Below are 23755 nucleotides of genomic sequence, written 5' to 3' on the forward strand. Positions count from 1 at the left end.
CAGCCTTTGCTTGGTTCAACACTGCCGAATATGTCAACACGGAGAATCCCATCCGCCAGCACGTTACACGCACCGACACTGATAACCTCTCCCAATGGAAGCCGTGATCTATAAATTAGTTTGACTATTATAGCGGCTAACATTTGCCAGAGATGGACGAGGTATTATCACCTTGGAATACTTTATGATAATTGTAGCGAGTTTATTTTGTCCAATTCAAATACGAATTATGTGCTATCGTACCACAACTTGAAAGGCTAACAACAAGCTAATAAAGTACGTCGATCAGATTATTTTGTTAAAACCTATTATAGTCCCATAGATGTGGCATTCTTTATGCACTCATTGAGTATGACATTTGGGTTCCATAATTCAAAAACATCATCATTCATTGCATCGACAAAATGAAAATGTATACAGCACCATTAAAGGATCTGATGTTACATCGATTGCGATCACAACCACATTACTTGTTTTCTCGGTTTGAAACGGCGTCCAAAAGTGTGTGTGTGTGTGTGTGTGTGTGTGCGCGCGCGCGCGCGTTTTCATGGTGTTGATAGTATGAGTAAACATAAAGGCTAACTTCTTGGCACAGTAATGTGTCCCTTCCACTCCAGAACTTTATCATTCGATTGTGTCGAAAGCGATACACGTATATACAGCCTGATATTTCGTAAGTACACGATGTAGTATGGCACAGTCTTGATCACCTTAATGGTTTCTATTGATGACTGGTCTATTATTACATAATTGATTGCAAAGCAGTAATTCCATAGACAGACGGTGCAAGTGAGTGGCATTGCTGGTTATTGCTGGGACGTAAGTATCTTAAGAAAATTAATTGAGCAGCAGTGCAATGACCGCTTTTTCGGTGATAATGATATCAAGTAAGTTTCAGATTTCCATATCATGCAATTTTATAGCGTGTTTGTCATGGAAAGTCCAGCCGTACTTAATGGCGTACCCAATAGATTTCAGAGTTATTACTGGTCTGTGAGGAGCATCAAATTGTCACGTATAATGAAAAAATGTAAAATTTGTCTTTTTTAAGAACACCCTTTTTGTATAGAATAGAGCGATTTGGTATGTCATAGCGGCCCTTTTTCATTTTTTGAAAATCCTTAACACACTTCACGGCTCGAATACTTTTTGAAAGGAAGATAAGAAAGCTTTGAAAGTTGGCATTAGTCATGGTTAGAATGTATTAAAATATTTAAATTCAGCTTAATTAGATGATCCCTTCATTTTTGGTATGCATGGTGTTTGGCATTCTGGTTTTTTTTTGTTTTTTGTTTTGTTTTGTTTTGTTTGTTTGTTTGGGTTTTTGTTTTTGTTTTTGTTTTTGTTTTTGTTTGTTTGTTTGTTTTTTTTTTGGGGGGGGGGGTCCCATTCTTTGCACAGCTACCTAGGCCCTATTATAGGCCTACTTCAAAGCTTCTTTTCTCAAGACACATTATGGGAATGTAATAGTTTACAGTGTTACACGCTTTCTTTCCAATATTCTAGATAGACTATAATAGGAGCATCCATAAGGAGTTACACATCATCTTATGCTCTTGCTATATATATATATATATATATATATATATATATAATATATATAATATACAATATATGATATATGATATATAATATATTATATATAATGATATATAATGTATTCAATAATATATATATGTCCGCGTCTCTTTATTGGTTTTATGATGCAGGGTCACCACAGTACCACCACAGTTTAAAGACATGAACGAAATGTTCATTGTACATGTTCGTTTCTGAAATTTACCTTGCATTCCAATTGGAAAATTTTTAAAGGAAAGAAACAATCTCTCTGGACAATATCTATTTTCAAACAGAGCATTGGTTGATAATCGTGGGCAAAGAGAAACCCCGTTGAAAAAGATGAATAACTGACAACAAGGCCCGAGAAAAAAAAATGCTGATAAGTGATAACATGTATTTTGAATCACGACGCACAACTTTCCTCAAGTTTACAAGCAGCCTTGATGCACAACATACTATAAACGTAGGCCTATAGGAGGTCTCATTGACGTACATACGTTTTAATTTGAAAGAACGTCAAATGCCTTCTCATTTAGTTTCGATCAATGAATGATTAAATCTGCACAATGCCAATGTCTCTGGTAAATTGCAGAACCAATATGTATTTCATTCTGCTTATCAATGCACTGTTGGAAACGAGGGTTCACATTTGTGTCTCTCATATTTATTTCTCGTTTAAGAGATTTGCAATAAATCCTGCTCACTGACGCAGATGATGAATATTTGTTAGAATTCACCATTTCCAAAACAGATTATAGGAAATCTAACATTCGAATACAGTAGGCCCTATATTATTTCCTGTTAAAAACAAAGTCACAAAGCCAACGTGTAAATTTATAACTCCCGGTTCGACGTAGGGCTTACCTATCATTTGATGTTCTAAGTAAACACACACATAAACAAACAAACAAACAAACAAACAAACAAAACCCATGTTTAGGTCAATGTTAGCTACACAGGTTGTCATGATACTTTGTTAAAAAATGAAAACCCAAGAGACTTGCTATGATGACAAGTGTTCGACCATACTTATCTATAATACACCAGTAGAGTCCGCAGAGATCGCGGTGGTCTGGCGGTGGTCAGAGCGGGTTGATAGATAATCTATCAACCCGCTCTGGCGGTGGTGGGAGAGCGCCACACAGCGGTGCCAACAAGCAAAGGTCGTCTCGACCCTCGCTGGTTGAAATCTCTCAACACGGAAGTAAAGTCGGGACCACAGCATTCAGGTGAAGAGGAAACGGGCTGCGTGTAGAGACCATAGGACTATCGCTATCATTATATTTTCCGCAATCCCACCACTGATACTAGTACTGTAATGTTGTGTGTGTGAGTGTATCCGTCTGTCTGTGTGTAGACGTGTGTCCGCATCGAAGTTGTACATAGCGGCAAGATACTGCATTAACGTGGGCGAGGCAGGTTCCTCCGAAAGAAAGTACTCGAGCTTTTAGGATAAGGTGAGTGAGTTTCTCGTATAATTCGAACGTTGATAGTAGGCCTGCTGTATAGCCTAGACCTGCCTATTATGAATAAAGGATCAGGTAGTATTAGAGGAGATGAACATGCCAACATTTCATTTGTAACTTCCTCTACCGGGTTGAGCTCAATCAAAAATGTACTAAGAAGGCAGGGCACGTGAAGCCAAACCCTACCAATACGGCTCTTGCCCTAGAAACCTACATCACATGCATAGCCTGAGCTGAACGGTAAAATGTACGCCTATAAAAAGATAGGCCTAGATTAAGTGCAATCAATCTATTAGATCTATAAATTGAATGTTTATTTCGGAGTAGGCCTAGATTTTACCAGATCTGGTGGTCTGGATGTGCACGTTCTTAAGCAACTGGAGATTCTGTGCATAATAATTGTTCCATACAAGTAAATTTATTACAACAATTCACATTTAACTTACTCTCATTTCAGTCCGAGAAACCCGCTCATGAGGACCGCTCCCGCGTACGAGGACTGCCCCGCCTCGTGAGGACCGCCCCCGCCTCATGAGGACCGCCCCCATGCCTCATGAGGCCCGGGGGGAACGCCTCATGAGGCCCCCCTATTCACTGAACTATTCATCTCACATCTGACGTATAAATTGTCGCAACTTTGCACGGTGATTTTTTGTTACACACACATGTCCACTATCCATGATCGAGTTTTAATCGACCGATGCAGAGCGCCCATTGAAACACACATGTTTCAATGGGCGGGGAGCGGTCCTCATGAGCGGGTTTCCCGGACTGATTTTGACAACTTTCTAAATTATTCAAAACCATGAAATTAAAAAACAGCCAGACATTGACCTCTTTCACGTATTACGACCTGTATGTTTGTATTTATGAAAAAAAATGGTAATGCATAAAACTATTTTTAAAAAGCGGGCGGTATTGAGCGGTTCAGTTACACAGAGACGAGACTAAAGTAGTTTAATAAAAGTTAGACAGAAAGATCCATCTGTCCGGAGGAGTCTTTTAAAAAATTTTTGTGACGTTATCGCTCTCCTCCGTAGACAAGGAGGGGATCCATGAAGCTGGACGCAATCTCCATGGAACATTTCCCCGACGACCAGATACAGACCGATCGTCCGGTCAAATAGTATACCTGTATCTGCCTTTGCCATAAACAATAAAAGTAAAAAATCAAAATTCCTCCGGATAGCCAGATTTTTCCGTCTAACGTTACACCCTTCAATGTATCTCAGTAGAACCAGGGAGGTGGAAAGAGAATCAGGCCCAAGGCAATCCGGGCATGGTATGACCATAATGCCATCCAAAATTTGACTGCCAGCTACCTGTAAAACTAAACCTAGATCTATAGCCTTTTAGTCCAGATGCTTAAATTGTGTTTGGTTGAATTTTTGCATGGGAGGTCAAACCTCGGTGAGTTTGTTTTTTTTTTTTTTTTTTTTTAACTGCAGTGTGCACTCCTGTTATACCTAACACGGTTATAACAAAATTTTCGTTATTGTGTAATGACATAAAAATTTAGGAATTTATTCTTAACTAGAGCCATATCTGTAAACACTGTGCTGTTGGTTATAATGAAATTTAATATAACAAAATTTGTTATAATGAAAGAAAATCGCTGGTCGTGATGACTTCGTTATAAAGGGGGTACACTGTACTACATACCACACACTACAGTCTACTTGTACACCATCTTCCTTTGTATTCCAACCATGTATGTCAACTAGCTGCACATATCACATTGAGTGAAACTTTACACATGAGTGAGCACCTCACTTCTTCTCTTCCCAAGGCACAATTCAGTAAAAATTACAAAAATGAACAAATAGTCAATCTAGCATCAATACGCTTCCAGATAACAGTAAGAACAAAAGACAATTTAAACACTAATAAGAGACATGAATTAAGTTCCAAAATATATCTAGATGATCTCAATAATATCTTTGAAGCCCTAAAGATCACTACTTGTAAGCTAAAAATAATGGAGGAAATGGGTGTTCAGGGGGTTCCGTGGATCCCCTCCCGTTTGCCAGCAGCCCCCCCCCCCCCCCCATTTGAAAAATAAAGAAAGAATGAAAGGGGACTTAAAGTGGCACCAGAAAATTTCACTGTTTTCAAAGCGTTTTTGTTTTGTTTTTGCTTGTCAGTCGATAAAACCCAGAAGTGGCATGAGCAACAGAAAAAAAAATGCATGGGGGAGTCTTCTTCTTTTCTTTTCTTTTTTTTTTTTTTTTGTTGTCGTCAGCTGATGAAACCTGGAAGTGGTCCACTTTTTTTAATTCTGAATCCTCCCATAAAAATTCTAGTTACAAGCCTGAATTTGTAAATAAAGTGTGAACTGTAGAAATTCTATTCATTTTTAAAATCATCTTTATGCCTTTACTCAGTATGCCATTATTTGAAGTTTGAGTTGACAGAAAATTTTTATTTTCCCCCGTTCGGTTATAGAGTGATAAAGAGAATGAAAACTTGAACTCCTTAAACTGTGTTCAGTTCCCATACATTGAACTGACACTCGTAAATTTAATTTCTACCACCAGGATATACACTGTAGGAAGCTAAAGAGAGGAAGAAAGCTGGAACACATTTCTGTATCAAAGTCTGTTCCAACATTTCCTTTCAAAGTTGTTGTCCATTTGTATTTAAATTCTATTATCTCTATCTTTGTTCTGTGAGTCTGGCTATCAGAAGTATGTTTTCATGATTATTTAGTACAACGTTTCTTTAAGTTCAATGTGAATCGAGTTGGCCTAGATGCTCAGTGCTCCCTCATAGAATGATTGACTGAATTTGCAGTTCTTTGACCATTCTTTTCATAATGTAGTCTAAACTACACTGTAGTTATGATGCACTACAGATTTTTTGTTTACTATTCTAAAGGGGAATTTCCCTACAATGTGATATTAATTTTTGTTCGTTTACTCTCTGTATAGTACATAATTATACTCACTGCTTTCCTAGTAGATAGCACTAACTACACTGAGAAACACTTATGAATCAAATCTGATAACATACAAACATTTGGGCATGTCCAAGATTTGTGATGTACAAATACAATTGTATGTATCAGGAATAGGCAGTGATAATTTTGTCCCAAGGGTAGGATAGTGTAATCTGGAGATAATGTTTCATAAAGACTACTGCCAGCAATTTTAGCCACAGACTAGGATTCCAGGATGGCTGTTTGCAAAGCAATCTTTGTGACTATTTTGACTTCCTCTTCAAGAACTTGCCAGCATTTGAAACTGTGTGTGCATGAAAACTTTCAAATTTATTTATATTGTCAGGAAATGGAATTCTACTATTTCATAAGTAATTGGGAAATCAATTCAAGGAATATATTGAAATTTTTGTATTCATGCCCTTTATCCTTGCTGGATTAAAATTACTCCAGCTGCTTTTTTTTTGTTGTTGTTGTTGTTTTCTTTTCTTTTTTCTAAAATGGTAAATGAATGACAATGTTAAAATTTCAATTTCATGATTATTGCATTTATTGTTTCCTTGTCTGGTTTATATTGCCTAAATCTTGCAAGAAACTCATCTGTAGATTGATGCATTCTTCTTTTGTTTTGAGTAATTGCTCTTGGCAACATGAATCTATCAATTCTGCTCAAAATTTAGGTCAGTCTTTTGCATAATAAAAAGCAATAGTGATCACTGAAGCCAACCGGTAGTGTTTATTTTTACATCTAGGACATATCCAAGGCTGCACAATTGTCTTCCATATATATTACAAAGCTTGTTACATTCTCTATTTCTGCCAGGCAATACATTAAACTATTTTACTACAGAACAATTAGTATGGGAGATGAGTTAGCCGAGTAGAAATGTTAAGTGTACCCTCAGGTAAAGACTTTGTTTTACTTTTTGTCATGACAGATACACCACTCTTTTAATAAACATCACAAATTTTGTCACAAACAAATTTTGTGCCAACTGGCGACTTTACAAAAGGACATTATTTGAGCAGTCTTTGCTGGGTTGATGCTCTGTGATGATACATGTACAGTTTATGGTAACTTTATGCAATCAGTGTAACATTTAAAGCTACACAGTGAAACCCCGTTATAACGAATTCGGTTATAACGAGGAACCGCATATAACGAGGTGATCGCGTCTGGTTTTCCTGTGCGTGTAAACCTATGGCAGAACGAGTCGATTATAATGAGTTCGGTAATAATGAGGACAATTTCGGTGCATCATGAAAAAGAAAAACATATAAGCAATTTGATCGGATATAACAAGGTTCCAATTCTTGACTTGCCACTTTCAAACACGCAACAAACGAAACACTGAAAACAGAATTCACGCACTATCCATGTCTCTTTCCCGTTTTTGCAGAGTACCATTCCTTCCATGTTTTCTCCTAATAACCCATGCGATAAGACACAGGAGTACCTTCAGATGTTCCTACTACGTTATTGAATATAATCATTCGATTTTCTCTTTCGCGAGATACGCGTGCGTAATAGGAAAGTCAGACCACACCGCCACGAGAAAAAAAAAAAAAAATAATGCATTCAAAAACTTTTCATGTAGCAACACTCATGGCCAAAAATGGACAATTGCAATGTGTGTGTAACTCATCATTATATCCTTTCCATTTTTAGTTCCGACTTACACTCATTTTGCTGGTTAGTAAATATGAGTGTGTATGATTAGAGCCGAAAGAATTCATGAAACCATCGTGATCCCGCCGGGTGACAGCTTAAAAATAGTTTAAAAATGCATGTTGATCTACTTTTGAGTCGGGTGTTCAGAAAAATAAACAAACACATCTAACAGTTTGAATAGATCTGGCTTTTTTCATTATTATTCAACATATGATAATGTAAATGTGAGTGTGTGTGATTAAAGCTGAAATAATTAATGAAATCAACATGATCCCATCGGGTGACAGTAGCGTAAAAATAGTTGAATCACGCATGTTAATCTACCTGAGTCAGTGTTCAGAAAAAGAAACAAACGCATTCAACAGTTTGAATAGGTCTGGGTTTGTTCATTATCATTTAACACTGCATTTCACAATGAAGATTTTTCTTACTTTCAGAATGGTCTACGAGGTACAGATTTGCGTAAAAAGGATCACAACCTTCCAAATTCCCTGTCGCATATTTTTCAAAAACAGATGTACAAAAACCAAAAAGATTTTCGGAAGAAAATTAAGAACGCATTTTTAATCCCTTCAGGCGCAACGATCGTACATTGTATATTATTACAGCTGAAATGATTCATGAAATCATTGCATTCCTGCTTCAACACCAACAGCATAAAACACCTCAAAAGTTACGGTAAACAACGCATGTATGTTACTCTATTTGCGCTTGTGTTTGGAAAAACATAACAAATGTATTTCATACAATCTGATTTTGTTCATTGTCATTTTACACTGTATTTCACAAACGAAAAATCATTCTTACAGAATGATTCAATACAAGAGGAAGAGACAAGTGTAGAAAGAATCACAAATATAATATAGGAATACTTGTCAAGAACATAATGTGCAACTATTATGCGAAGAGATTTTCGGGAAAAAAAATACAGAATGAATGCATTTCAACCCATACTTTTTTTTCTGTCTTTTTTTTTTTGGTATCAATTCACAAATAATTTCCCCTTACTCTTAATAATGATCCGTAATTGTGTAATAACAATGCAAAGGATGTTCTTAAGTTTGATTGATGGGTGTATGACTTTGTGCTTCTGTTTTTCTTTGTTTTTGATGCGTACGGTTACAACGAGGTACCGGTTATAACGAGATAATATCGCCCGTCCCGTGAATCTCGTTATAACGGGGTTTCACTGTCACATTTGTCGCTGGCCCTTTCTTGCACCCAGTCACGACCACCATGTCTGCATGCCTGAAAATGTAGTTAGTCTACCAACTGTGCTTTCACGTGTGCATCCAATGCACTATGAATAGATTGATACAGTGTCCAGACACAATCATTTAGAAGCAGTAAGAATTGAAGACTACTAACATAGTAGGTACGAGTTTAAATAAAACAAGTCAACAGATAAAAGCTGCACATAGAATTATTATTCTTGATAAATTCCGTATCTACTATTGATTATTTCTTGGATTTCTCTTGCTTTGGTAGCTTGATAATTCCCTTTGATATTAACATACATGCTACCGAACAACCTTTTGATGAGCTCTGATGCCTTCCTACAATACACACAGCATCAAACAGGGGAGAGTTTATTACAATTTAATGTGTGATTTACAAGTTCATCTGATGATAATTATCATCAGCATGACAACCTGTGAATCATCCAGTGTGTGGTTTTACATTGTGTGTGGTGTGGCCTGAAGTACATCTATTGTATAATGTGGGTGGAGACTGAATGAGCTGTACAAACATGGATTTCTCGTGTTTGATAAAGTTTGTGGTACCCGCTGTAATTGTATATATTTTCAAGGTAATATACAGTGTGTTTGCTAGTCTGTAATGGATACAAATCTCATATCTAATACTTGTGGGACACAATCAAATGTTGAGTGTAAATTATAACAGAGCAATCTATTATTTTTGATGAGTGATGGGCCTTGAGTTCAAATGTCAAGATTTGTGTTTGCAATTCTTCCATTCTGTAAAACTCAAGAAATATTTTCCATTAAAAAAAACACAAAAAAACCAAAACAAAACAAAAACCAACCTAGTCAAATCCTCCACAGGCGTAAAAAGATGTTCTTTTAAGCAGGTATAACAAGTAGTTTGCAGGACGACATAAACAAGGTTATAGAGTTAATGGTTCACCATGTGAGTAGACTTGAAAATGACTGTTTGAGTAAAAAAAAAAAGGGAGTTTAAAAGATTAGAGCTCTGGGTAAGAGATGAAGACTTGCATTAATTTTCTCACTCCTCTTTTCCACCCAAACAGACCATTTCAGATCTACTCATAGTGAACTGCTAGCTCTACATCTGTAGGCATAATCTATGTTAGGACTCTTTATTCAATGATGATATCGAGCAAGTTCTTTAACTGTGTCACAGGTCAGGGTCAAATTTAGAATTATACTAAGAGTCTATTTAATTGGCCAGAAGCATTAAACTTGGTTGGGAGACAGACAATTGCATACATTTTACCCTTACTCACTGGTAACCAGTGAGTACAGGTGATTGAATACTAATACACATTATTGTGTGACAAGACAAGGCCAAGAAATTGATGTACTTATGTGAAATGATGTAGTCTAACAGTGCTGTTTCATGGAAGAGAAGCAAAATATTTGTGCAGATTCACTTGTGTCACACATCTAATGCGAGTTAAGGCATGGAAGAGTGTGCTGAAAAATCATAATTTTGATGATATAAGCCAGAGGTCTGTGTAGACATTGTCCACTGCTGGCATACAGTAGCTGTTGGATGATGGTTTGTAGGTTTGTGATTCACACCCATACTGAGTCATCACACGATGTGTCATCAAGGCACCACATTCAGCATCATGTGCACATAATGTATGCAGCTCTTCTGAGACGGCTGGATTACTCTTCCCTCTCAGCATGGTACTCTCATTTTACAATGTCTCACTCACTACTCACAGCATTTTTTGATTTTTTTTTTTGTGTGTGTTAAAGTGGCGCATACGATGGCAAATAGTGATGAGAGATATCACTTTAGGACTATAGTGCTTTGGTTTAAAAAAAAAAGAAGATATGTCTTCTACTAATATCAGTTTGAAAAAGATAATCAATTCTATCAGTTTTCAATGTCTGATTTTTTTATCGATTTTTATTAATTGATTAATTTATTTTTTGGTTCATTTATTATCATTTTTTTTTAATGGGGGGGGGGGGAGACTTTCCAATTTCCTGATTCCTGTCCTTTCTTTGTTTTTAAGTGCCAGTGAATACCAGAGTATAAGGCACCTTGTTTTCAATGTAGAATAAAGTGATGATGAAAACACGGCAACAGGTGGTGATAGCCGAGAATTACATATTATTCCATTGCATTACTAGAACAAAGAGTAAGAACTAGGTCAACAAAGAACAAGGTCTACATGCTCCTCTTAGTTCAAACAAACATTTATATGGCATGCAGGTCGGATTGTAAATGTTCAGATAGCTATGACCCTGGGAGGAGACTTTGAATCTGTAGAATTGCACTCGAATTTATGCAGTCTTGTATGAAGGCTGACTCTAGCTCTGAGTAAACCTGTTGTACATGAAGTGTCACTCTATGTTTAATAAACAGATACAATGGAGTCATAATTCAACTTTATATATGTTGGCATTTGTGACTCAAATGCCATGCAATGCAGGGACATTGTTTTTGACATTTAATTTCATCGTAGTATTTTAACCCGTTGAGGACAAGTCCTGAGTACATACTCGGGCAGGTGTGTATGGGAAATGCGTGTTGTAGCAAAATCAGACTGTATACTCAACAGGTAGTATAGAAAGAAAATCAGATCTTTTTGAGTGTTTCTTGAAGTAATACTTATCCATATATTGACATGACCTGCATTGTTGGTCTCTTGTTTGTCACCATTTTGAGGATTTATTCTAGCATTTATAATATTCATTATTATTGTGATTTTCTTTTTAGTGAAGGGGGGGGGGGGGATGCAAATACAAAACCTGAATGTGAAGTTTCATTCTTTTATTTTGTGACTGAAATGTTAAAGTTGTTGAGGTGAAATTGCTCATGTTGAATGTGTTCTTTGATAATTCACAGTTAAAGGCAAATGGATGTCTCATGTTTTATTTTGTCCATAAAACCTTGAAAGTTTCATGACTGTTCAAATCATTTTGATGTCCTTTTCTGATAAAGCTTAATTCTTTTCATATGATTTGATTCTATTTCTAGAATTAAATGTAAACCAGTGTGGGATCATACTCTCAGATATATGTAAATGTATGTCAGCAGGTCTTTCTTTCTAGAACCAATGGTTTTACGTGGAAGTACTCAACATTAAAAAAACAAACAACAAAAAACAAAACAAAACAAAACAAAAAACCAGTACATGTACTGTAAATGATTCAAGCTGAAATCAAAGTATTGCAATTTGTATGGCTTTCACAGTATTGCTTCATACCTCCATACTAGCCTCAGCATACTAAACAAATAATGCCATGCACTGAAAGGCTATACTGTATACACTGTTATTTTCGCGTACAGATATTTTCGCGAATGAGGAGGTCATAGACATATTCGCGAGCTGTTTTTGCGTACTGACGCCGACACTAACGTAAATGCGCTATTACCCTAGCACATGGAGACATTTTCGTGTGTTGTTAAATTCGTGATCTAACTGAGATTTGCGAAAATTTGTGAAAATTAAACCCTTGCGAAAATAACAGCTTATACAGTAGTTTAAATAATGGATTCTGATGTGGCAGGAATAGCACTTTTTCTGTCTCCAAGGAATTCATTGTTCACTAGTGGCTCGAAAGAGTGCATGATAAAAATCCTTACATCCCTCCAATGAATCTAGAAATATCTATATCAATAGATAAGAAACTTACAGGGTATTAAAACTTGAAATGTTTACATATTGCAGGGCAGATGAACAATGTACTATGGTGGACGCTATTTACTCAATGGTCTATGAGGTTGATACCGAAAGCACTTTACACATGCCATCGATGAATAAACATTGATCAGTAGCATTGATAATGGTACATACATTGTAGTGCAGTTTTCCTTGAATATCATATCACAGTATTGCACATTTTTCTCCATTTGCAATTTATCTTCAAGATTGGTACAAACCATTGTAACATTATAGCATTCATATGTTTGTTCCATGACACTCCTTAAACCAATCACTGAACAGGGTTTCATTACTGAAGGGTATGAGAATTTTGCATCCACACAAATATATTCCCATTGATTTTACTACCTGCATTATATTCCATTTGAATAATTATTTTGACATATAACCATGAAACAATATTTCACTTGAATGTGTAAAGCATAACTCTACCTTAAGTATTTTTGCCAAAAAAAGTACATAATAGAAAGTCAAGTATAAATTCTTTAATAAAAGCTCTATGAACCTCCCCCTCTCAACTGACACAAATCGTATCCTGAATAACTACACATAAATCAAATCCCACTCCTGTCCAACCACCTCTTCACAAAACACCAACACATACCCATGATAAGCACGAACAAACAAACACATGCACACTCACACACACACACACACACACACACACCACCACCACCACCATTTTGAATTCAATATGGATCACTGCTTATTTCCTTTTCTTTTTACTATAGATGATGCAACTTTGCAGGGTGCATCATAATGATTTCAAATTCATGCATTGCAACAATACACTGTAGCATAGTGGATAAGACTCCCGACTCCCGATCGGAGGACCTGAGTTCAAATCCTGCCCAGTGCTGACATCCTTAGACAAGATGTTTTTACCCACCATGTCCCTCTCGACCCAGGTGTATAAATGGGTACCTGGCAACACTAGGGTAATAATAATGGCAGGGCCCTCTGGTAGAGCAGTTGCATCACTGAAGAGGATACCCTGGGTAAATAAGACCTCATTATTATTATTTATTATCACATTTTTTTCCCCCTGGGGTGGAGTGGGGTGGAACAGGGAAGGAATTGTTGTCTAATACCCATCTGCACCAGTTATAGATAGGATGCTGCTACCAATAGCCAAATGATTATTTGTGGTCATTCTGGAAGAACATTTCTTAGAGTATTAATTGGGCTGAAATTACTTAACTGTAGCTCTAGCAAAATTAGCATCCTGATGAATACCAACACCAAGCTTATGTACATCATCGTAGCTTAAATATCACAAATACTGGTACATGTACATTGTATGTGTTGATGGCTATTCTACATACAGCTATCAGTAAACAGTGTTGAAATATTACAACCTTTCTTACTGTTCATTGTGATTGTTGCATTTTGATGTTCTCTATCAGAATCTAGCACAGGAGATCCTACCATTTGTCTTGTAGTCATTTCTCTATGCGTAATGCACAAGCCAATTGGTATTGACATATTGGGCCTGGATATTGCAGACATCTACAGAGTACAAGGCAATATATGAACACACTAGTCATACACTGTACCATGTGCTCAATCAGCTCAATGGGTTCAGAGATAGATTCATTGGTAAGAAAAACAGATTCATTCCATATTCCTCATTGTATGACATGCCAAGGAAAGTGATTTTTTTTGGACACATCTGTTGAGTTGCTATTGTCTCATTACAGTCAACTTGCACTAGAGTAGAAGCATTAAGGAACTAAACCATGTTAATGTGATATGACACCTGGTATAAACAACACCAATTAAGCTGTCTAGCTCTTTTGAGAGTTCAAATGACAAGGAACATGTAATCTGAGATTGTGTAGAGTTTCGTGAATGCAGTACGCAGCCTACTGTCTTTGTCATGGATGCTGTGTCAGTTCAGAAGAAAGGTACATCAAGGAATTGTCATGTGACAATGTGTGACAAAAACCCACAGAAAGTTACCTGGTAATATTTTTGAGGTTTGTACGATTCTGAAAGAGGACATTCTCACATTTAAGATTATGAATGTATGTTTTCCTCTCCAAACTTGAATTTTTCCAGGGAAGCCAACTGCCAGAATAAAAAAAGTAAGTCATAAAAAATGCCACAGCTGAGATCATTACTTTGGAGAAGAAGGGCATTGGAGTTTAGACTCTTGATGTTCATTGATTTTGTCTTTGTTATGCAAGCTGGAAATTGAATCTATAAACTCCATAGCAATCACTACAATGTATATAGGGATAAATTATTCTGAAACTTGGCAAAAGGCTCACTCCTGCATTTATGAATATCTCAAGGCATTTCAGTAATTCTGCCTACCTATAGTAAGCAGGGCTGCCAACACTGGAAACTAGTTGAGAGTGAGACTCCCATAGGCCAATGCTATAGTTTAGGAGTCAAAATGAGTGAGATCAATAGAAATGCATGCAAATGAAATAAAAGTTTTAGAGTGAGAAAGGACCAAAAATGAGTAGTCTCACGCTCAATGCGTGAGAGTTGGCAGCCCTGAGTAAGTTGCTATTAAATGTTTAGCATGGGTTTTTACATATGCTGCACATGTACTTTTATGTTCCTCGTACCATGAAAAATAGAGGAAAACACCATCAGACTGAAGCAGAAGAACTTGATAAAAATACTTCTTGCACTCATCCATATTTCCAAATTTCAGATGTAGACATACTGTATGAGGAGGATAATTCTTGTCATAAATCTTGTTTAGAAACTATCAAAACTGGGAAGTCTGCATTATTGACCTGAATACTATGCTTACCTGGAATATGACTCATGGGACTTTAAAGTGCATGTGATGCTTGATCACATCACATTATTTAGTACATGTACCATGTCTGACAGACAGTGGTAGTCGTAACCCTTCAACGTCAGTGATTTTATGCAGTCTGATGAAAGAAGAGCTGATTGTTTGTTACCCTCCTGTTGAAGGTCTGAAGATTTGTGAAATTTGTCACATTTGAACGTTAAGACTGAATCTCTATGAGAACAGAGCCCTGTTGCATAAAAGGCTGCAATCAAATGTAAGTCAGAAAATTAAACATATAACAGGTAGCAGCCGATCAGAATTGAGTATTCAGAGACTTTTGTTTGATTATGTTTAATCTAAATTTTATGCAACAGGGCCCAGATTGATGTAATAGGGTGTGTGTACAGATTTCAACCAGTGTGTATGTACAGTCTGTAGTCCAGTACATTCAGAGAATACAAAGCTTTTTCAGGCAAAAATTGAAAGAGAGTCTGTGCGTAACTCTACAGTACTTCACTCCACGACCCATGCTGGTTTTCTAGTTAGACCTGCCAGCAGGAAATGAATACAACATGTGGAAGGAAGTCACTCTTGAGGTGTGTGTGGGAGTACATGTTGACCTATTATCATAAACTCAGCATATTCAGATCCTCATCATCTTGGTTTCTTTCCTGCCTTGTAGTAGGCATGGTGGTGGTTATCTGGGGATCCTTTTAATATACAGTGTAACTTCTAGGCTTATCAAACTTATGATTTTGCTCGATAAGTGACTAAATAAGTGCCATTCCTGATTTGCAATGCTAAAACCTCAAGTACCATCTTTATGAAGTAAATCTGAAGTGTAGAATTGCAAGGTTTTTTTTTTCTTTGAGAGAGAGAGAGAGATGTCTAGATACACTTTATTAGTGATACTCTAAACTTTTAATTTCAGCATTCTATTTCTAATAGTGTCTAGGTGTGAGTGATACACTACCCTTATGTTTAATAGCTCTTTCAGTTTGAATCAAGCCTCCAAAGAGTTAATTTGTAACTTTAGGGGAAACCAGCTGTAATTACCATTGATATAACAAGGTATCATATATCATGAGGAAGTTTCTATTGCCCTGAATTTTCTTCCATACAAACTAGTGTATCTAACTAATCTTGTACCAAGATGGGTTAAAACAATACCTGCTATAACGAACTGCATCTTGTAACTTCCAAACATAGCTAATTGCTGAAACTGTTATCAGCTAAACAATCTCATTGCCTACATGACTGTAAAAGAAAAAAAACACAGCCAATGCGCTCACTATGTTGTCCATTGCCCGTATAACTGTTGCTGTATAGATGTATACAATGCATTGCTCGTGCTAAACCGTATACTGTAAAACATGATATATTTGCGGCATGAATTTTTCGCGAATTGGAGCCGACGGCCTTTTTTTCGGCATGAAATTTTCGCGTACTACCACTGGCATTCAATGCTATAGTGTAGACAAAACCTTTCGCGTGCATTTTTAATTTCGCGAATCTTGGCACTCGCGAAATTCGCGAAATTAAAATGCACGCGAAATACCTCGTTTTACAGTAACCTACTAAACTCACATAGTGTTACTGTAGAGTCTTCTACTCAATGGTACAATCCTGACATCCCTTCCCTAAAAGAACAACTGCATACAAACAAACAAACAACAGGAATGGGCAGTGTCTTTACCTCACTTCCACACACAGGACTGGATAGTACTCTTATTAATGTCATTCATATTGCAATGGATGAAATGCTTATTTTACCTTGGATGGCTAACACTATGTTTTCTTGAGATGTCAAAGTTCTGGAATGTGGATGCCATTTAGCAAACTTCATTGAGCGAGCCATGTGATGTATCTAGGAGTGTTTGCCATTTAGTATACACTGACAGGTTTCTTGTAAAGTCAGCTTTTACCCTATGAAGGGAGAAGTGAATTTATACTCTCTTGCATGGATTCAGACAAAGTGATGTATTAATGGAGATTAACTAGCCAAAGAAGCTAATGCAGGGCTGATAATCAACCAGGCAAAGGAAACCACATTTCCGAACACCAGTGCCCCATATTTATATTCATATAAACTCATCAACATCTACTTGCTTCATGTTATTTATGATAAATGTAATGGTCGTTACTTCCCAATCACATGTTTCTATATGATGGTATACTGTGTTCTCATTTCACTTTCAGACACACTGTAGTAAAGGATGGCGGAAGAAGACACCAAAGTTGATGCTGAGTTGCAGCCGTGTGATGACAGTGAAGATCCAACACAGACCCCAGGCTACAAGCCTCCTGCACAGAAAAGTGTGGCTGAGATAGAGCAGCTGGATCAGGATGATGAGAGTTTGGTCAAGTACAAGAAGCAGCTGTTGGGACAACTTGATGGCGTGAAGGGTACTCAGGCATTTTATAGCATTTCTTCAATGTCATGTCAAATATTAGAATGATCTGGGCCCCATTTCATAAAACTTGTTATCTGTGACAAGTTGTCATAGTTGTTATAAGCTACTGAAAATCCTTACATCTGATTGGCTAAAAATTTGTCATAGTTAAAAAGCTAATTTGTCACTAATTTGTCGTTTATTGAAACGGGACCCCCGATCTTCAGCTTAGTAACCCGTTGAGGATGGACTGATTTTGCTACAACATGCATTTCCCTTAGACACTGTCCGAGAATATTCGGGACTTGTCTTCAAGTGACTATAAAGATACCTGTTTTTTCTCTCATTCGTCAGTTTGGGGCTTCATGCAACATATGTTTACAAACATGGTGTGCTCACAGTGAGTGATCTTCCTGATCATGACTTGATGTGCTTCAGTAGAAGGTCCCAAATGAGTTCTTCCTTGCCTTACATTGTTGGAGCCATTGTATGTCCACCAGACTTTAGGCTGGCATCCCTAATCAATGTTCCGATTAATACTCAAAAACATAGAAATCAATGGTCTCACACTGGCTTAGGTTATTTCTCTTAGTTACAGACCAAAAGGATGATGCATATGTACACTTTACTGGATTTTTTTACCAGCTTTGTTCACATTTTGCCATTCAATAGGAAGAAAGCTGTTTGCAGTAGCTGTGTCCTTGGATCACTGCTTGCTATTACTTGTAATACCAAGTACTCTGGCTAGGTAGGAGTTAACCATGGGACATTGGATTCAAAGTTACAGTGGATATGATTCTTTTCCAGACTTTCTGGTTTTAATTGAGATGGCAGGGCAAGGAACTAGTGACCAGTTGGCTTCTACATTTATGTGAGGTTTCTTAGATAAATGGGGTCAGCTGTCATTGCTCATCAAAGTAAACATTAGTTGAATATTGGAAGTCTTGAATGGGAGGAATGCACATCCACTTAACTTGTAGGGTTTAAAAAATATGACATTTTTCTAAGTGTTTACTACTTGATGTTTTCTTACAGATGAAGGTGGTAACAATGTACTGGTGAAACAGATGGTCTTCAGGACAGATGGAAGGGATGACATCACAATTGATCTCACAGGTAAGAAATTAGAATTAGAATTAAGATCAGAATTAATTTAAGTTCCTTATTTTGATGTTAAATATGTGTCAGAAACACCCTCAAAGTGAGAATGACTGTGACATTCTTTGATACCAAGAAACCTCTCTCAAGAAAATTTTGATATCTTTTAAAGAAGGCTCAAATTTTGTAGCACATAAAATGCCAAGGATGGGTTAACCCTAAAAGGGCCAGGGGGTGGGGCAGATTCCGCCCCCCTCAACATTTCGTGCTTTAATTCTGTAACGCGAAAAGGCCTTGTCGTGAGGCTTCTTGACTTTCTTTGTTCAAGTCTTGGCGCAACTTTTGAGACCAAATTGCAACGTCTGTGCATACTTATGGAAGCCTCGTCCATTTTATAATGGCATGTCACCCCAAAACGGGCACAATTTTGTGATTTTGTGTACATTTCCTGTGGAAAACAGTACCCTGTCATGAAAGTCATGAAAACCTGATTATTTTTACTATTAATCACTTTCATTGATTAGTTTTATGCCAATCATGGTAGAAAAGTGGTCAGTGACAATTTGCAATAAAAAATCAAAGAAATAACAAAAGTTGAAAAACAAGGAAATACTTCAGAAATTCCGAAAACAATAAAATACATAAGAATTGAAATTACTTTTGGAAGTTTTTTGCTGTACAATTGTTGAACAGGCTAAAAAAGATATACAACCCCCCCCCCCCCCCCCCCCCCCCCCCCCGGGGGGGGGGGGGGGGGGGGGGGGGGGGGGGGTGGCGCTCTACGGTTTTAGCATAGCCAAAAAAAGCCCGGCCCAATTAGGGTTAAACTGTAGTATTACAAATTTTAACCTTGAAGTTCATATAAGACCCTGGGGAATTTTGCAGCATTGTTAGGATGGACCTGACTGCAAACTTTGGCTCATGCTTTCAAAACTGTTAAACTATCTCTTGTGTTGCATAGCATGTGGAAACCCTTGTGGTTTAACCTTTCAAATGTTGAATACTTTGTATTATAGTTATATCGAAGTTTCAAACTACAAGAGATCTTATGACTGTGAAGTATGCCTGAAGTTGAAGTAAACTGAAGAATTGTCCATTCATAGTTACAGACTACTTGCCTGTTCCAGGTCATCTTCTTGGTCAATCTTTTACTTGCCGGTAGTGCAAATATGATTTCAAACATGCTTACTCATATACACTATATGTGCTTGCCACAGGCAGAAGTGCAGTGTGACAAAACTAGTGCATCACTTATTTAGAGTAGATTTACATACACTGTATTATTAGGCTTGAAGTAACACAATCTACAGTACTTGTGTATTAGTCCATTATTGGAGTACTTACAGTGAGGGCAATAGGTGCTAACATGCTCCTTGTTTAAGTGTGTATTGATTGAGGCCAACTTAGGCCATTCATTTAGCAAAATAAAAATGCACAAACATGTAGTGGCATTTACAAGGAATGCCAGGCAGCCTTGAAAGCATCTTGTGCTTGTATTAGGATGCCTACACATGAGAATACTGTACTTTGCAATTGCAACGTACAGTGTATTATTCTGTACAGTGTAAACTAGACACCACCTGTTGTACATGTTACATACACCCAAACACAACACACACACAGATGCAGTATACATAAGGAGAGAAGAAAGGATAGAGAAAAAGTGGATATTTTCACGCTGCTGATTTTTCCCGCTTGGCCTTGTCAGAAGACTTTCACGTGTTTTTAATTCCGCGGAATCAAGACATCAAGTACTGGAACATATGACATGCAAAAATATTTGCGTGCTTTTATTTTCGCGCTTGCTTCTCATTGCGCAAAATGTGCAAAAATTTCAACACCGCGAAAATTTCCACTTTTACAGTAACTTTTCAATAAAAGATTTTTTCAATGAGTATCGGTACTTAAATATATAAAGAGCTGTGCTGTGTTACAAAGCAATATGTATTGAATTCCATTCGTTTTTCACTGGTAAACCTAATAGAATTGGAAGGATAACAATTTTACTGCCAATTACACCTGTACTTCCATGAGCAGCATGCGGTGATAGGTCAAGGGTCAAAGCTGTAAGTCACCAAATGTAGCTAAAAGGGACAATTTCTTGCCATGGCTAGTTAACTTCTGCTTAATATTTTGCGTGGTTATTATTTGTTGTAATGGTTAGAAATGAATTTGGAAATATTTCCTACTGCATGTATGGTAAACGGTCACTCCTCGGTCGGTGGTCAGGAGCAATGAACTTTAAAATTGAAATGAAGGGCACTGAATCTCAAGCAGTGTGTTTTTCTCTGTTTGTGTGTGTGTGTGTGTGTGTGTGTGTGTGTGTATGTTAGTCAATTATCTAAATAATATAGCCATAATTTTTGTGAGGATCAATGATAAATGTGAAGCCTAATATATCTTCTTTGCCTGTCTCACTGAAGGTGATGTGTCAAAGCTGAAACAGAAGCCCATTATCATCAAGGAAGGGGTGGAATATTGCATTGTTATCAAGTTCAGGGTAAGTTATTAGATGGAGCAATCTTAAGCTCACCTGAGCCAAATGCTCAAGTCATCTGTCATATGCTGCGTGTAAGCTTTTTACATAACAAGTTGGGGCCAATTTTCAACTTTTTGTCTTCTCGAAAATGCATGGTCATATACGCATGTCACCAAACTTGGCAGGTATTATTTATAGGCCGATGGATGTAAATTTGTACAAATGGGCATTGAGCCCCTTCTAGATTGGGACCAAATTTGGGCCAGTTTTTACAATTTGACCCTTTTTTACTTTTAAGATATTCATGGTCACATTTCTACAAACTTGGCAGGTATTATCACCAGTGTGACAGAATATATACAAATGCACACCATGCCCTCTGCAGGACCCAAAGGCCCCTAGTTTGCTATGTTCCTCTTGGGGAATAATTGGCAAGAATGCATGGAAGGTGACCTTCCAATACACGGCAAAGTGCTAGACCCACTGAGCACTCTAAAGCAAACCAAAGCAAACTGAACTAAAGCATACCATACTGGACTGTACCAGATTTGTAGCGTTCAAGCACTCTGTTGAGAAAGCGCACCCCATGAGTTGTTTTTAGAGGTCACAAATTTTGTAGCAAGAGGGTCATTCACCTGGCACGCTTGAACTACTTACAGGTGTCCTGAACAAAGAAAATGAACTCTTTGCATTATGATGTACAGCTGTATGCGCATGTTATGCGCATTCTCACATGCGAACTTTTGGTACACTTTTGGTACCCTTTTGGAGCACATCAGGAAGTGGTCCACATTTGGCTCGGTACGGTACAGTACGATACACTTTAGGAGCGTTTATTATTTTTAATACATACATTTATTCACATTTCCAAGCTTTGGTAGGAGATTCTAGCTAAACTACAACAGACTCCCCTCAAACAGCGGTGTTTCCACAAACTGAACTTTCTGTCTGTCAATAGAAGTTAAGCTTGGTTAAGATATGGGGTTACACTTGTGCTTGACATGTGATTTTATAGAGACAGTCATATGTTCAGCTATACCTTTGGGCCCCACTAACAAGCTCTTGTTGTTTCAAAGGGGTCCTGGTGTTGGATTTGTTAAACATGTGCATGTATACACGTTGCTTTTGTTTGTATTATGTACATAATGTACTTCTTATTTCTTGTGCTTAGTAAATTGAATTGAATTCCTTAAAAGTCAATGATTTTATTCTACTTCAGGTTCAACGGGAGATTGTTGCTGGTTTGAGGTACTACCAAGAAACATTTAGAAAAGGAATAAAGGGTGAGTACAAGCATTGCAAGGGATACTCTGCATAGTTATGACTGAATTTGTACAACACCTTTTAGCCATGCAATTTGTTTTGAGCATGGCCGACATCACCAATACCCAATGACTCCCAATAATAATCTCATGATCAATTCAGAGTTTTGTTCCAGTGCCTGGCTCTGATGTCACAATAAACAAACCTTTGCTGTGTGCACTCAATAAAGGCACGCATCCTGTCACTCATTTTACTGTAAACAACTTTAACCAATTGGCTTTGCATATCCATGTATGACTGACTGTGACCTTGTTATTATTCGCTTAAAAAAAAACAGAAGAAGCAAAAAACAAATGGTTGCCATTTATTGTGTTGTGTTTGGGACCTTTATGTTTATGTAATTGACTTGCACAAACTGTAGTCAGGTCAAACTGAGGCACTATTTGTAATCTAAACACAACTACAATGGAAACTATTTACAGCGAGATCTGATATAACAAAATACCTGATATAAGAAACTTATTTCTTTGGTCCCAATGAAATTATTTCCTTCGTTTTGTATTGTTTATTGACTAATATAACAAAATATCTAATATAAAGAACAAATTGTCTTGGTCCCAAGGATCTCATAATACTGAGTTTCCTCTGTAGTAGAATTATTAACTTGTCAGAAATCAGTACCGTGATCTTATGATGAAATATTGGTTTGCACTTTTTCTTTGCATCTAGTTGACAAGTCATCTTTCATGGTAGGTAGCTATGGACCCAAGACAGAATTCCAGGAGTATACCACCAAGAAGGATGAAGCTCCGAAAGGCATGATAGCCAGGGGACACTACACCATCAAAAGCAAGTTTTTTGATGATGACAAGAATATTTACCTGGAGTGGGAGTGGTCCTTTGACATCAAAAAGGACTGGGAATAGACTAGGGGCTTTTCTGTGGAAGCCATCTCTTTAAACACGATCAGATGAATAACAAATCTAACCAAGAGTTTGACAGGAAATATGTAAAGTAGTCATGTACGCACACAATAACTGGTTGACTACAGCGGACTATTGTACTGATAAAAGGCATTAATCAGATGTTGCAACCAATTACAGAAAGTCTTTTTTTTAATGATTTCATGCTTTATTGTGTAAATAGGAAGACATGAATTGCAATACTCCAGCAAATCATGTTGAATATTGTCATAAAAATTACATGCAGTGTGCTTGATGCATCATAAGCCATAAAGCAA

General features: G+C 37.2%; 1 protein-coding gene across 1 annotated transcript; it reads left to right on the forward strand.

The window, feature by feature from the left end:
- Positions 1–2862: 2862 nt before the first annotated feature.
- Positions 2863–23755, forward strand: LOC139745566 (rho GDP-dissociation inhibitor 1-like). The gene is made up of 6 exons (XM_071655959.1): positions 2863–3017; positions 17482–17688; positions 18711–18791; positions 21197–21273; positions 22472–22535; positions 23245–23755. Exons 2-6 carry the CDS (start codon positions 17499–17501, stop codon positions 23439–23441), a joined length of 609 nt encoding a protein of 202 aa, XP_071512060.1. The 5' UTR covers positions 2863–3017; positions 17482–17498; the 3' UTR covers positions 23442–23755.

This window comes from Diadema antillarum, unplaced genomic scaffold, assembly GCF_040938485.1.
Source record: "Diadema antillarum isolate AM-2024a unplaced genomic scaffold, OU_Dant_1.0 seq00001276_RagTag, whole genome shotgun sequence".
Classification (NCBI taxonomy): Eukaryota; Metazoa; Echinodermata; class Echinoidea; order Diadematoida; family Diadematidae; genus Diadema; species Diadema antillarum.

Excerpts from the sequence above, each read along its gene's own strand:
- LOC139745566 (XM_071655959.1), top strand. The coding sequence starts at position 17,499 with ATGGCGGAAGAAGACACCAAAGTTGATGCTGAGTTGCAGCCGTGTGAT. Across the intron at positions 18,792-21,196 it reads CATCACAATTGATCTCACAG|GTGATGTGTCAAAGCTGAAA; the intron begins GTAAGAAATTAG and ends GTCTCACTGAAG. Across the intron at positions 21,274-22,471 it reads GCATTGTTATCAAGTTCAGG|GTTCAACGGGAGATTGTTGC; the intron begins GTAAGTTATTAG and ends ATTCTACTTCAG.